General features: G+C 47.3%; 1 protein-coding gene across 1 annotated transcript in view; it reads left to right on the plus strand.

Moving 5' to 3' along the window:
* Positions 1–6,865: 6,865 nt before the first annotated feature.
* AdamTS-A (ADAM metallopeptidase with thrombospondin type 1 motif A) overlaps positions 6,866–15,969 on the plus strand; it is a 733,635-nt gene continuing 724,531 nt past the window's right edge. The window contains exon 1 of the mRNA XM_071671786.1: positions 6,866–7,148. Within this exon, the coding sequence (XP_071527887.1) occupies positions 6,977–7,148 (172 nt within the window). The 5' untranslated portion in view covers positions 6,866–6,976. The remainder of the gene's footprint in view (positions 7,149–15,969) is intronic.

Consider the following 15,969-nt stretch of genomic DNA (forward strand, 5'->3'; position numbering starts at 1 on the left):
TTCTCCTTTACATCTTACATCTACTACACCTTACTTTAGTTAGGTTAGCTGTCTTACGCTGTCGTATAGATAGATGTACAAGGCATTAGTTACATCATGATATTCTGCTTAACTCGTTATGTCATGGAAATATGCGATCAACGCAAACAATTGATTATAAGATTAATATACGACCAACGATTATAATGCACGAACGTAAGGCTTAATATGGTTTATGTTCTAGTTTATGTAGGTTTTGAGAAACGGCTCGAACATGACAGCCTCGAACCCACTCACTGTAACTCTGTTGTTTTAATTCTATTACTATCATTGTACTTTGTTTATATCCTCCTCTGGACTCTTTATTAGGTCTGTGTGCTTCTTTGTATGCGATGACCAAACTCGAGAAGTATAGTATAGTTTTGCTCGTATATACGCTTTGAGACGTTTGCTGGGCATTTTCTTAACCATGACTTTTAATGACGATTTTAATATTTACCGAAGAACGATTTGTAAAGTCACAACCACTGAGCTGGTTGGAATCGCGGCCACAAACAGCTTTATTATCCCTTATTTTTCATCAGTACCTTGGCCTTAACACCCTGGGATGAAAATATAACATTTTGGTCTCTGAAGCCAGAGACGGATGTTCATATATTACTAGTCAAGGGATCCACTTCATATTGACTGGCTTCCCTCCTATACAGGGCCTCCGTGAGCATGACAGTTGATGCTTTAGCCAAACTTGCACTTAGTAAAGGTGTTGAAAACATTAGGTTCTCCACCAGAAACTTCAAAACTGTAATTAGGAAGTAAGTAACTGACCTCTTTGATGTAAGTAGATGACTTCAGATGAGCACGACTAGAAAGCATTTTCCACCAAGATGAAACATGTAAAACGGAACATATGTTTGGAGAAAGTAGATTATAAGTTGATGTAATTGCGCGACTAAGGCTAGGATATAGGCACTGTTGGCGCTTTTGTGTATGCGGAGATGTGAATTATTAATTTTGTGGTCAAAGATTTGGACACAAACTAGAACACTTTACCTTAGAATGTTAGAAATAGAGCCTTTTAGGGATAAATCTAAGCAAACCCTGCAAGAAATGTCACAACATCTGGTTGTCAATAACAAGATAACCTGAAATTTTAAGTTTGTATCCACATTTTGCATCTCGTTGGTAAAATTTACCATATGCAAGACTATGTAACGTATGTAATGAAGCTTATGAACCAGCTTTATAACAGCCTATTGTAATGTTGAACCACTGGCGGCTGAAAAATGATCCCGCTATGAGAAATGATTGCGCTACCGCCCACAGGAGGAGCATGGGCGGCACAGTAAAATCCTTGACATGGTCGCCGGCCGGTCAGTGAAGGCCACGTCCCCGCACATGGACACCTCTTGGTTAACTCGAGCCGAGGTACACCTGTTGGCTCGCTAAGCCTGTCACAGATGTAGTGGTTTACCCCACCGATGCTGGTGCCCATTTATCTACCACCCGGAAGAAGGACGAACAGCTGGGTGAGCTGTGAGTCGTCTGCCCGCGTCTTAGATCGAAATCTGGGCCAGTAAGTTAGCTATAAGCAACGTTAACCCCGAGACAGATGGTCTCCTTTAGCATTCTCTTGCTTTTGTGACCTGGCTGCATTGCTGGTTAGGTACAATCCCGGGTCTCTCTCTCTCTCTCTCTCTCTCTCTCTCTCTCTCTCTCTGCCTGCAATTCATCAACCACGGATCAGGACAACGTCGGAGTTTGTCTAGGTTCACGTGTCAGTTGATATGCATGCGTACGTGTGTGTACGTGATTGCTTTTGCAGTCACCTACATGGATGAGCTTGTACGTGGTGTCTGTGATCGCTATGAAGTGAGTGTATACGTGTGTGTGTGTGTGTGTGTGTGTGGAATACATTAATAATAATAAGTAACTGCAGGTAGAAATATGTGCTGGCAAAGGTTGATCATATATACAGAAAATGTATACAGCAATGCACGGGCGAGGGGGGGGGGGGGAATGTTTTGGATAGCGAGGGAGGGGTTCATGTTAAAGTACTTGTTACAACATTCAGAGGTGGAGGTTGTTAGGTCAAAGTTGTAATATAGTCTGATTGTAGGTTCCGTTCGCATTACTTACTTGGAATGGGACTATTCTTGTAGTGGTATGTACTGGCTTGAATAGGCTCAGACGCGGCCGTGATGCTGAACTGCAACCCGGGACGAGGGATCTCGGGTAGCAGGAGGTGACGGTGGGGTGAAGGTGCATTCGGGTTATCCTGAGTTGTGTGATGATGTGCGTGTCTATGTGTGAGTCTGCGTCCGTTCATAGTCACTGTGTGTTTTTATGTTTTGTGTTGCAGTGTGTAATGACGATAAAAATGAATTTAACCCTAAATATGCTTTGATATCCCGTAGACTTGCATCCGCGCGTCACTCCTCGGCTGTGGATGACGTCATAGGCGCATGCGTGAAGTGTATTCGTGAGTATTGTCTTTGTATAGGTTTTTGTACGACATTCATGTTTCATGTTTTTCACACAATTTCTTCTTGATGGTATTTTCTGTGTAAGCTGATGTCACTGCACACGGCCTTATGACGTGGTGGCAGTGCACATGCCACTGTGTGATCTTTTCGTCAATGATGATGACACATCGTCGCCAAAGGTGACTTATACACACACACACACAAACACACACACATACACACACATCAATGCATGCACGTAAATTCCGCCTCAGTATCATAAGAGGTAGCTTATTCGCAGAAATATGTTGTAATTTTGTTATCCAGTGTTTCATCAGTGCACACATGGTTTCATTTGGGATACCTTGATGCAGGAGTAAACACTCAGCGTCGCACCGTCGCTGCTTTATATTCATTTGATCATGTTTTTCAACCGCTGTGTTTTCTTGGTTCACGTAATCCATTTTCCAGGTGGTCAATAAAAAACGGTACAACGTGTCGAGTGTTGTAGTTGCCCTTGTCTGAATGTAAGAGACTTTTGTTATTGTTTACACTGTAATGGGAATGTGTCGTGGATCATCATAAACCTCTGATCTTTATATATATATATATATATATATATATATGTTTATGTAGGATGCATCTCTGTATCTCTCATTTGACCAGTATTGAGTGTATTTACCCTATTGTATTAATACAGTGTTTATATAAAAAAGGATGGAACATATAATGGAGTATATCCAGTGTAACCTGAGTCATGGAGACGTTGTGGTCACTCGTGTGGCGGTCAGTGTTGTCATCAGGCGAGCCAGCGTCCGGAACCTGTACAGTTATCCTGGTGTGAGAGTCTTGTGTTTTCGCCTCTGATGCCGCCCACTTTCGTCGTTGCTGTTGTTATCTTGGACGCAATTTTTTTTCGTGAGTTTTCCTCGAGGGTAAATTAAATTGGACATCATCAGACGGAGAGTGTTGACCGAGGACTGTGTCTGGGGCCGAGTGATCACCATGACTTGGCTCTGTAAATATTGCCTCTCGTGTTGTCTTCGTGTCCAGCCCGCCGCCCCGCACCTGGCATATTGCAGTGATGAGTCTCGTAAAACTTGGTCTGGGATTCTCTGTACCGCTCGACGAACTTATACTTTGAGTTTATATATATATATATATATATATATATATATATATATATATATATATATATATATATATATATATATATATATGTATTCCTACACTGGTTATGACGGATATACAGATATTCCTTGGATGTACTTTATGAAGGTCTGATCCTCATGCTATATGTCTGAGCCACTAGCAGTGTCGTGTAGCTTCGAATCTGTAAACTTGCTAATTAAGGTCAAGTGCTGATCAGTGAATACATAGCTGCATTATCTAGCGAAGGTAGATCACATACTTGTTACGCTGGTGAGTTGACAAAGGGGATAGAGTTCAAGCTAAGCAAATGCAAAGTTGTGAATATTTGACACGATGGAAGAAGACCTTGATTTGACTATGATGTAGCAGGATACAAGCTGGAGGGGATCTATGGCCAGAGCACTAGGCCGGGAGAACTGTGAAGGAGGCAGACTGTGTATTGATCAATGTCTGAATTGCATTTGAGTACATGGGTGAGATTTTGAGTAAGATACTAACAACTTATATAAGTCCTGAATTAGAATATGCATCTCAAATGTGGTTACTTCACTTAACATGAATATCTGATATTGAGGTCCACAGAAGAGCAACAAAGATGTTAACTGAAGTGAGAAAATGTTGTTATAAGGAGAGGTTAGAGGCCACACGGATGCCCATCATGGGAAAGAGACTTGTAAAGGAAGATCAGATCACAACCTTCAAGATTGTACACTGGTCTGAACGATGCCAGAGAGGAAGAGCCAAAGGTCATGACGGAAATTAAGTAAGACTTCCTGCAAAAGATGTAAAGAATTATTTAGAATTTATTTCCAGTATTCAAACCTTCATTTGTCTGATTGTACTGACAAAGCATTTTATTGAAAAAAAAGAATTTCTACAGAAGTAGAATTTTGGTTCAGCGGAATATGCTAGATGATGAATCTGTGAATGGAGAGAGTATGCAGGATTTTAACAGCTGTGCGATTATAGAGAAGGTTGGAGACAGATGCACACTAGTGTTGACCTTCCCCCCCGTACTGTGCGAAATGGAAATTACCTTAGGTGGTCCTCCTTCTTCTTTCTCTTCCTACACGATACCCTATTACCTTCAGCCAATCCACAACATGAAGGTCCTCTCAAATGTAGATGACCAACCTCACAATATAACAACACCCTGACACCACAGTAGTAACAACACCCTGACACCACAGTAGTAACAACACCCTGACACCACAGTAGTAACAACACCCTGACACCACAGTAGTAACAACACCCTGACACCACAGTAGTAACACCACCCTGACACCACAGTAGTAACACCACCCTGACACCACAGTAGTAACACCACCCTGACACCACAGTAGTAACAACACCCTGACACCACAGTAGTAACAACAAAAGCGTGCAGCACTTTATTTACAGAATTAGAACAATGGCTCACGCAGAACAGACGGACTGTATCTCCACAGAAGTCTTCTGTCACTCTTTATCCTCTGACTGACACGAATCAATCCCATCCCCTTCAGTCATCATGAATGAACGATCACTCCCACCGAATACAACACCAACCTTTCCTGGCATCATATCCAATACACGCATTACATTCACTCCCCACACCAATAACATCAACACACAAGCAACACTCAAACTGAATGCCCACAGAACACTAACTGTTGCCGGATTTGGACAAAAATAAGAATCCCTTGGTATTCTTTGCAGACAGTTCATACATTCCATTCTAGATTATATCTCTTCGGCCTTGTATTCCATCCACTCAAAAGCAAATATAACAAAGCAGCAAACATCTCAAAATAGTCCACATAACAATCGGTATAAACCACAATATACTCACCACTTACACAGTTAAGCAAATATTCCCCGTAATTCAATTCCACCTCAACATATGCGGCTTTCGATTCTTTCCATCACCCAAACTACTCCAGAGCTAACCATCAGCCCCGAGCTTGAGATAAGAAGCTTGCCCCTGCCCCATACTTCCCTAACATCGACTCGATCCTCCATCCTCAACAAATATAAAACAGACAAATCACACGTAAATATCTCCACAAGCACTAAACATCCGACCTTCCGTCTTAAACTTTGACCCACCAGACATAAACCCATCAGAAACCACTCTCCCACAGACAAACAAGTCACACTCGCCCGCTTACGTCCCGGACATCGGCCGTCGCTACGTCACTACCAACTCCGTTTCATCGTATCCAAAAACCCATCATGACCACGATGCAACTACCATGTAAAAGACATCGAGCACTTACTACTGTTTTTTTATATGTTCGCTGGGACGGCACTGGCAACTGAGGACCTAATCGACGCAATTGATTTATATATATATATATATATATATATATATATATATATATATATATATATATATATATATATATGTACCTTAGCCTGAGCCAGGTAACCGTTTTATCGACCAACCTCTTCGGTTGGATGAACAGCTGGGTTGGCTGTGGACTGACTGACGCAACCAGGATTTGAACCTATACACTCAACTCTGGGGTGGCCCGTGAATGCGTCACGGTTAGGAACTCTAACCGCTACACCACGTAGGCCCTGTACACTCTACACATAGATGCTGACACTATACGACTTGTCCCGGATGGTAGACATGGCCAACTTCCTGAGTTCTGCAGTAGCCTTATAAGGGCAGAAGGGACTCATAGGGCAATATATATTTATGTATATAATATAGATAAAATGATATATGTGTGTGTGTGTGTGTGTGTTGCCCTTGGCAAGATGGCAGGTGTTGTATGAAGCATCTGTCAGTGAGGGAAAGTGTGCAAGGCAGGAGGTTGTCCTGTGTACATACAGTGCAGCTGTATGCCAGTGTGTGAGTCTGGCTGCGACTGTCCCAGGAAGTGTCTTAACTATTGGTGATGGGGATGTAGGTCGAGATGCTTCCCTCCTTCCCTAAGGTCCAACTTTACTCTCGATAACTTGTGCTTTTGTGTGAAAGTTGCTGTTTGCGAGGTGGTGTTGGTGGGTCGTTACTTGATATATTCATTTTTCACTGAATGATGTAAAATTCATCCACCCAGTGCCATATGATTTTCCCCGAGCATCTAAATCAGTGAGGAGGGGAAGTAAAAGCAGAAGTCTGCGTAAGTGTGCGTGTGGAGGTAGGTCGAGGTGTTGGAGGAGGGGGGGAGGAGGAGGTTTGGCGTAAGTTGGGGTGTGCAGGTAGGTATGTGGCTGGGGCGGGGCGGGGCGGGGCGGGTCGGCCAGGGCTGGCTAGTGCTGGGAAGCGGGCAGCTTGAGCCCAACTCAGTCCTGTGGTGAGTGTGGGAGAGTTAACACGGGCGGCGCTGCTGCTGCTGCTGGTGCACATACTGGCGGGAGATGTGTTGGGCTCGTGCACGGGGCCACCCATCATGACACGTGCACTACATTGGCCAGGCCTCCTGGCCTCAGCCGTCCTGCTTGCTGCTACTACTGCATGCGCCATGTGGGCCATACTGGCCACCCCGGGCCGCACTTCTAGTCACTTGACCCTAGTTGATAGGGCTGAGGACGCTGCCTCAAGTGGAACACCGAGAGCCCAAGGTAGGTGGCTCGCCCGGCACTACTAGTGTCTAGGGCGCTCTGCTCCTGTCGGGTACTGCGGCCCGCCCGCCGCTCGCTTCTTCGGCCCGGGCCACGCTGATGGGTACTCCTGGTCGCTCAGCCGCCCGGCCCGGGCCACGCTGTTGGAAGCTCATGACATTTTGTTGGCTGCTCAACTGAATGGCCCGGGCCATGCTGCTGGGCACTGCTGCATGCTTAAGCTGCCCGGCCCGGGCCATGCTGCAGGCTGATCAGTTGTCCTGCCCGGGCCATGTTGATGGGTGCTGTCGCCTACCCAGTTCCCTGGCCCGGGCCACGCTGCAGTGTATTGCTGACTGCTCAGCTGTTACTGTTAGCAGTGCTGCTGACCGGCCCGGGCCATGCTAATGAACACTGCTGCCCTCCCATCTGCCCAGCTCGGGCCACGCTGCAGCTTGGTCCCGCTGGCCGCTCAGCTGCTCGGCCCGGGCCACGCTGCTGCTTGGTCCTGCTGGCCGCTCGGCCCGGGCAACGCTGCTGCTGGGTCCTGCTGGCCGCTCGGCCCGGGCCACGCTGCTGCTGGGTCCCGCTGGCCGCTCGGCCCGGTCCACGCTGCTGCTGGGTCCCGCTGGCCGCTCAGCTGCTCGGCCCGGGCCACGCTGCTGCTTGGTCCTGCTGGCCGCTCGGCCCGGGCCACGCTGCCGCTGTACGTCCCATTCAGTTGCCTGAGCCTTCCGGCTTGGTCAGCTAGCCTGCCCGCGCCACGCTGCTGCTCACCTGGTACTCCTGTGCAGCAGCACGAGGGGTTCCTGAGGACGGATCATGGGCAGCAGCCTGGGAGCGCTACAACAAGGACTGGCTTTCCTGCCAGAAATGGATGAGCTCCTGGGAAGGGGCAGCAGAAGGAGGCTGTCTCACTTTGGTGTGGGCAGCAGAAGGAGGCTGTCTCGCTTGCCTGTGGTGGGCAGCAGAAGGAGGCTGTCTGGCCTGCCTGTGGTGGGCAGCAGAAGGAGGCTGTCTGGCCTGCCTGTGGTGGGCAGCAGAAGGAGGCTGTCTGGCCTGCCTGGGGTGGGCAGCAGAAGGAGGCTGTCTGGCCTGCCTGGGGTGGGCAGCAGAAGGAGGCTGTCTGGCCTGCCTGGGGTGGGCAGCAGAAGTAGGCTGTCTGGCCTGCCTGGGGTGGGCAGCAGAAGGAGGCTGTCTGGCCTGCCTCGGGTGAAGTGTCTTGCCTGTTAACACGTGAGCCTGTGTTGTTACCCACCCTTGCCTCTGTCTCTCCTTCTGTGTGTGTGTGTGTGTGCCGATTTGATCTGATCTCTCTCTCTCTCTCTCTCTCTCTCTCTCTCTCCACTAAATAATCCTTCTTGCTGCTATAGCGAGAATTATTAGAATGCTGTGTGGTGTTTAATGTCTGTAATAGATTCTGTATGTACCATCCTCGTGTGACACTTGTTCATCACCCTCATTGTCCTTATTTTCTGGCCACACGTGACACTTGCCCCAGCGTCGCTGTCTGTTGGGCCAGGAGCTCCACTGGCATTAATGGTTGGATCACAAGGAAATAAATGGACCACTACAATGGCTCGCCAGTGATCCACTGCTTACTCTGTGTCTGTAGTCAGGGTGAGGAACACCCTGAGGATAGGAGAAGGGGAAGGTGCTATGGACAGACGGATGGAAAAGGTGTGACGGGCGGATGGAGGGTAGGAGGAAAGGGAGAGGAGGGAAGGAAGGGAGAGGAGGGAAGGAAGGGAGAGGAGGGAAGGAAGGGTGAGGAGGGAAGGAAGGGTGAGGAGGGAAGGAAGGGAGAGGAGGGAAGGAAGGGAGAGGGTGGCATTCCGAGCGTCACTTACATACTGGAGGAGGCGGGCAAAAAGTGGGTCAGACGGACGGCCAGATTTAGCAGACTTCACCTGATAGGAGGCTCATCCCCCGTCCCCAGTGCCTGCCTGCCTGCCTGCACACCCCCTCCTCAGCCAGCCCCTCCCGCCTCAAGGCGTATACCGCCTCCCCCGCCTGCCTGCTATACCCAGCGTGTGAGCCGCACTGCCCTGAGGTAGTCCTTGCCAACCCTTCATGAATTACTATTAACTACCCCTAGCACTTAGCAGCTGCCAGGTGCACACTCTAAGGTACACATAAGGTACATATTGAATATGTGCATGTGTTAACACGAGGGTACGCGGTAATACTGATCAGGTGTGCGAGGGTGAGGTTGTCCTCTGATCTGACGCGGCTCGTGTGATGGGTCAACCCCGTGGACTTTCTCGCAGCAGTCCAGCGAGTATCAGAACATGACTATATATATATATATGTATATATATATATATATATATATATATATATATATATATATATGTGTGTGTGTGTTTGTGTCCGTATTTCCTAGAACACACATATATACACAAATACAAACCATAGCTAGCAAAGATAGGAACACGTACAGAAAGCTGACATAACATATTTAGGCGGGATTCCAACGAGGTGCTCATGAATATGTAGGAGGTGGAGGTGTTGCTGCAGACGGTGTGGTAGAAAGTTGGCGACCATCGTCAGGAGGAGGTGGAGGAGGGTTTGAATGGTGGGGCAGGGATGGCACTCGGCTCGCATTGGTATGCACCACGGTATTGTCAGCTGGCCCGGGGAGCGGGGTGACGATGGGTGGCAGGTAGGGGAGCGGCTGGTGATGGGGAGGCCATGGACTAGGGAGGTGATAATGGTTAAGGGAAGGTTGGGGGAGAGGAGACACTGTAAGATACCGGGATGGGGAGACGAGACACGAGGGGAGTTGGCTGGGACGCTTGACCATAGGGGAGAGGGAGACGAGACAGTGTGAGTCGGCAGCCTGAGAGAGAGGCCTGGGGTGACGAGAGACTAGGGTAGGGGGGCTTGTGAGACGAAGCACTGAGGGAGGGGGCTAAGGAGACTATGCGCCTGGGGGAGGGGGCTAGAGAGACGAGATACTGAGGAGGGAGCATTGGAGACGACTCCTTGAGGAAGAATGCAAGGAAGACGAGACATTAAGGAGTGGAAGCCGTGAGACGAGACACTAGGGAGGAAGGTGGGGAGACGAGGCCCATTGTATCTCGTCTCATCAGCCCGGATGGAGGGAGCCGATGAGACGAGATGCTAGGGGCTGGGGCTAAGAAGGCGAGACAGTAAGAAGGCTGGCAAAACGAAAGGTTCTGGAGATGACACAAGGGAAGTGAGATGGGGAGACGCAAGACTGGAGAAGAGGGTCGGGGAGACGGATCACTGAGGAGAGACTTGGGGGACGAGTCATGGGGGGTAGAGGACTGAGGAGAGAGACTGAGGAAGGGGGACGGGAAGAGTGGACGTGAGGGGAGGGACTGAGGAGAAGGGGGACCATTGTGGAGGGGACTGGGGAGATTCGACACTAGGGGGAGAGGGGTGGAGAAGACACTAACTGAGGGGAATGGGGAAAGCAGACACTAGGTAAGGGGGCAAGAGAACTGGATTCGAGGAGAGGGCTGAAGAGAAGAGGGATTTGGGGAGAGGAAGCACTGGGGAAGGGGGCTGGGGGACGAGCCTCAGGTGGGAGGGGACGTGAGTGGAAACCGCTGGGGAAGAAGGCTGGGGAGAAGAGGCACCAGGGGAGAAGAAACGATGGACCTGGGGAGAAAGATAGGGAAACGAGACACGATGAGAGGGGGCTAGGGAGATTAAACGTTTAGGGGGAGTAGAGCGATTATGGATCATGGGATGGCGGGGGGGGGGGGGGGGGGGGAAGCAACCAGGGAAATGGTTGGGGAGATTAGAGACCAGGGGAAGAGGTTAGAGGACTAGAGACCTGGGGAGAATAGAGACCAGGGGAGGGGGCTTAAGAGACGAGAAATTGCGGATGAGGTGGCTTGTGATAGGGTGGGGGAACGGGTGCAGCTGTGCAGGAAGGAAGACTGAGGATGTTGTAGTGATGAAGTGGGAAACAACTGCTCAATGTGTGTGTGTGTGAGAGAGAGAGAGAGAGAGAGGGGGAGAGAGAGAGAGATGGGGAGATGGAGAGATGGGGAGAGAGATGGGGAGAGAGATGGGGAGAGAGATGGAGAGAGAGATGGAGAGAGAGAGAGAGAGAGAGAGAGAGAGAGAGAGAGAGAGAGAGAGAGAGAGAGAATTTGGCGGGTATATGAAACATTCTTGACATCGAGAAAGCGTACAGGAAATATTGGTGTTGTTCATTACGAGTATGTTAAGCAGTGTGGCTGTTGGAGTATGGCTGGCGGAGGGAAAATATTAATCCCTGAGCAAAACTGTACGACCCTTGAGCACGGCAGATCGTGCCCCCAGGTCGTACCGTCGTGCCCGATGATGATATCGTTGTACTTCACGATTGTACTTTCGTACTCAAGGCTACACTGTCGTGCACAAAGATCATATCGTCGTGCTCAAGGGTCGTACCGTCGTGCTTGGGGGTCGTATCGTAGTGCTCAAGGGCCGTACCGTCGTGCTCAGGGATCGTACCGTAGTGCTCAAGGGTCGTACCGTCGTGCTCAAGGGCCGTACCGTCGTGCTCGAGGGCCGTACCGTCGTGCTCGAGGGCCGTACCGTCGTGCTCGAGGGCCGTACCGTCGTGCTCGAGGGCCGTACCGTCGTGCTCGAGGGCCGTACCGTCGTGCTCAAGGGTCGTACCGTCGTGCTCAAGGGTCGTACCGTTGTCCTCATTGATCTAATCCTCTATTATACCTAAGCAACACCAACAGCTGATGACTTCTTGATGACAGATTATAGATGACCCGGAAACAAGAACTTGTGTACAGTGTGGAACTATTTTCCCGTAGACTTAAGTCTGAGTGAAAGCGAAAGTGTGCAGTCCTTCCATCACCTATTAACACACTACCTTTGTAGGGTACGTTTACAGATACGATCACCAATATAAACCATTACATGCACCTGCAGTCACACCAGATTACCATTATGTATAAATTATCGACCTTGTAAACTCTGTAAGTCGTATAGGTTACAGTAGCCCCACGATATGTTATACTGTAGACTGAGAAAAGACCAGTTAATGATGATGTAAAGATGACCTGACTCACACAGCAAGGGCCAGTGATCAAGATAGCTTTCCAACACAGTACTGTGGCTGACGTGCTACCACAGTACTGTGGCTGACGTGCCGCCGCAGTACTGTGGCTGACGTGCTACCACAGTACTGTGGCTGACGTAGAGAAAAACGTATATAGGTGCGTGGAATCAAGATAACTTCAAATGCAAATGAATTTCAACAGCAACAGACCAGTGGATCCTAACGAGGCTGTTTGTTGCAGTGGAAGAGGACAGAAAGTTGTGGATTATTGTGGTAGGAACAGAAGAACACGATTTTTTTCAAAAAGGAACACCTGTGAACTCAAATAGCTAAGGGGGCGTAAATATTGTTAATCGTGGATTTGAAGGGAAAAATTTATCGTCTGTTTTTAAACGTATGTATGGAACTGCTCTCAACTACTGTAACTAGTGAATTATTCCATATATTAGCAATATTATTGATGAAAAAGCACATTGCCTCATTGGAGGTAAAACGTTCGCTTACGTGTTCGTAAACATTACAACGAGTGCAGTCATACGAATCTATCCTGGGGCAGCCCGTCACATCAAGATGATCAAATCCTTTAGTGATCTCTAGTACCTTTATTAGACCACCTCTTAACCTTCTCCTTTCGATGCTAAAGTTATTTTGTTTACTCGGCTGTCATAGGATCTGTTCGTCAGGCAGGGAATCACCTTGGTAGCTCGCCTCTGTACTGTCTCCAGTCCGTCTGTGTCTTTCCTCAAGAAGGTGACCAAAGCTGAACACAGGATTCCAATTCTGCTCTCCTGCTGTGGTCTTCAGCATTAGTGAACTGTTCTCTGTTAACGTTGTCTGTGTGTGTGTGTGTGTGTGTGTGTGAACAAGAAAAAACAGTGGTGAATATTAAAACTTTTATATAGATTATTCGCTACTGAAAAAGTTCATGAAACATATAAAAGAAAAATGTATAGAAAAATATATGAGTGAAATATAAGTTCCAAAATGTAACTTTTCAAATTTATGATCTAAAACGAATGGGACGTTAATGGTGTGTGAGATAATGGACGCGTGTATACATGAGGATAATGGATTGTTAGCAACATAAGTTAATGGAGGCATTGTATTGACACAGATGATGGTTGGGGCTTGGGAAGTAGGTCGCAGAGCCAGGGTAGAAACGTGGGAGAGTGTGTGTGTGTGTGTGTGTGTGTGTGTGGAGTGGGACGTGAAGTGGGTGGGGAGAGAGTGTTTGTGTGAGCAGGGTGTGTCTGTATGTGTGATTACAATATGTTGGTTGCGGCCAGTGTGTTACACTCGTGTTGCCCCTTCTATTAACCTTGTTTATATGTGCAGTGTGTGTGTGTGTGTGTGTGTGTGTGTGTGTGAGTAATTACTTATTTATATGTATTTGTGTCAAACAAAACATATGTGAGCAAGGGAGGAGGAAAAACTATATGATAATATACAGAGTGAAAGGAGCCATTAATACTAAGAGGAAAAGCTTTGGTGCAATTGATATATTAACTATGTATGTACGTGTGTTTGATCATGTATATTGCGACTTATGGAAAATGTATTCAGGTTTATTCAGTTTTTATTATTATTATTAATTGTAGTAGCAGTAGTAATTCATTATTATTATTATTATTATTATTATTGTTATTATTATTATTGCATGATCATCTAATCACCCAGTGTTGCAATTGCTTTGACGATGTCATCAGGAAGGATTAATTAATCGTACAGCTGAACAAAACTGCCTGTGTGGCAGGGCGGATAACCTGCTTAAGGTCAGCAGACTCCCATTGATTTAATTTGTGCCGCTGCCACCGCCTTATTTATTGTGCCGCCCATGCTCACTCATCGTGTGAGCGGTAGCGCAAAAGGATTACAGGGGTCACAAAGGGTCTTAGTCAGACCCGAGTGGGTTGATGGTAATGGTATATTGTGTTACAGTGTTAGTTCATTACACAAGTTTACAATTTTTTATATCCATTCATCTACTCGATGCGAAATCTGGATACAGTCTGAGAACATCAGCTACGTTAGCATTAAGAAACTGGTGGTGTTATTTTGTTTTGCGTTGTTTCGTGTTGGGTTGGTTTAGACCAATCTTTAAAATCTATTTCTTTTTCCCCACAACGTAAGACCTAGTGTTGTGTGTTTATATCCCCCTGGCCACAAACTTTACAGTTCACATGATTAAACATCTCCAGATAAGTCAAAGTGCCAATAGTACCTGCATCTGTGCATGCAGTAGCGATAACACTATATTCTAGTGTACTGCACCAGGTCTGTTTATGTCCTACATTGTACATATCATCATCATGATACCTAGTGTACCCCTCCCATGCTACATCATCTATGTTAACCCATTACCTACACACACTCACCCATACCCCATGTGCAGCATCACTTCCTCTCTCCACATCAGCCACCCATGACCAAGTAATTCATATAACTGGCTCCTCCGCCCCATGCATGACTCATTCTCCTTCCTGGGGGTCATGATAAGGGGGGTGGCGTGTGGCGGGTAGATCATGAGTGACGTCGTCATTACGGTCTTGACGTGTGTGTGTTCCGCCGCCCCGGGTCACGCGGGAGGCCCGCCCACACGAGCTGTGTTGCTGCCATCACACACCCTCACCTACCACCCTCACCACGCTCACTCTCACCTTCCCCACCCTCACCATGCTCACCCTCACCTCCCCCACGCTCACCCTAAACACCCTCACCCTTACCTCTCTCGCTCCACACCATTCTCACCCTCACCACGCTCACCCTCACCACGCTCACCCTCACCACGCTCACCCTCACCTTCCCCACCCTCATCATGCTCACCCTCACCTTCCCCACGCTCACCCTAAACACCCTCACCCTTACCTCTCTCGCTCCTCACCATTCTCACCCTCGCCTCCCTCACCCTCACTACTTTCACCCTCACCTCCCTCGCTCCTCCCCGTCGCCTCGTTCTCTGATTGCTCTGGTCTAGAGAATTTCTGGAAGGTTGTGTGACTGTACCTGAGCCTGAGGATTGTGTGTGTTGTATTATGAGGTATATGTGATGTATACTATGGGAAGGTGATTTTTAATGTCTTGGTTTGTGACTGTTCAGTTCACGATATCTAACATGTAATAATATATACATAATATATACAAGCTACTTCTGTTGAAAAATGAAAAATTGATTACAATAAAGTTGTCCTGTGTTTTAGAGGTCTGATCCTTCCATCCAGCTTCAGCTGCGATCGATAAAGCTGTTAGTACAAGCAACTGGTCCTGTCTGGCTCCTCAAGAGATGTATACTCGTCTTTACGATCCATTGTGCGGGACAGTATGCAGTGTTTCCAGTGTTTATTTAGGTGTTCACGATTATGGAGTGGTTGGCCAGAGAGGTCTGCATTTAGCCTGGCTCCTTTGTTTGTTAATTAGCCGAGCGAGAAAAACATATGCAGTAAACTTTGTGTATATGAAGTAAACTGTGTATACTATTTGGAAAGTTTCCATTGAACACGGACGAGGCAGTATGTTGGCTCATCATATGATACATTCGTGGTAGGTATAGTTTTACATATAGTATCGTGTAAAGTCTTATAAAGACTCCATGTTCCTTTGTTATTGACCTTTTGTTACATCAACGAATGTTTTATTTCCATTTTATATATATATATATATATATATATATATATATATATATATATATATATATATATATATATATATATATATATATAAAGTTGATGTACATTTACAGTTATGCTTCTGTAAGGAAAGCTGTCTGGGACGCTTGATCTTAATTTTCTTTCGTCCCTCCCCGAC

Source organism: Panulirus ornatus, chromosome 17 (assembly GCF_036320965.1).
Source record: "Panulirus ornatus isolate Po-2019 chromosome 17, ASM3632096v1, whole genome shotgun sequence".
Taxonomy (NCBI): Eukaryota; Metazoa; Arthropoda; class Malacostraca; order Decapoda; family Palinuridae; genus Panulirus; species Panulirus ornatus.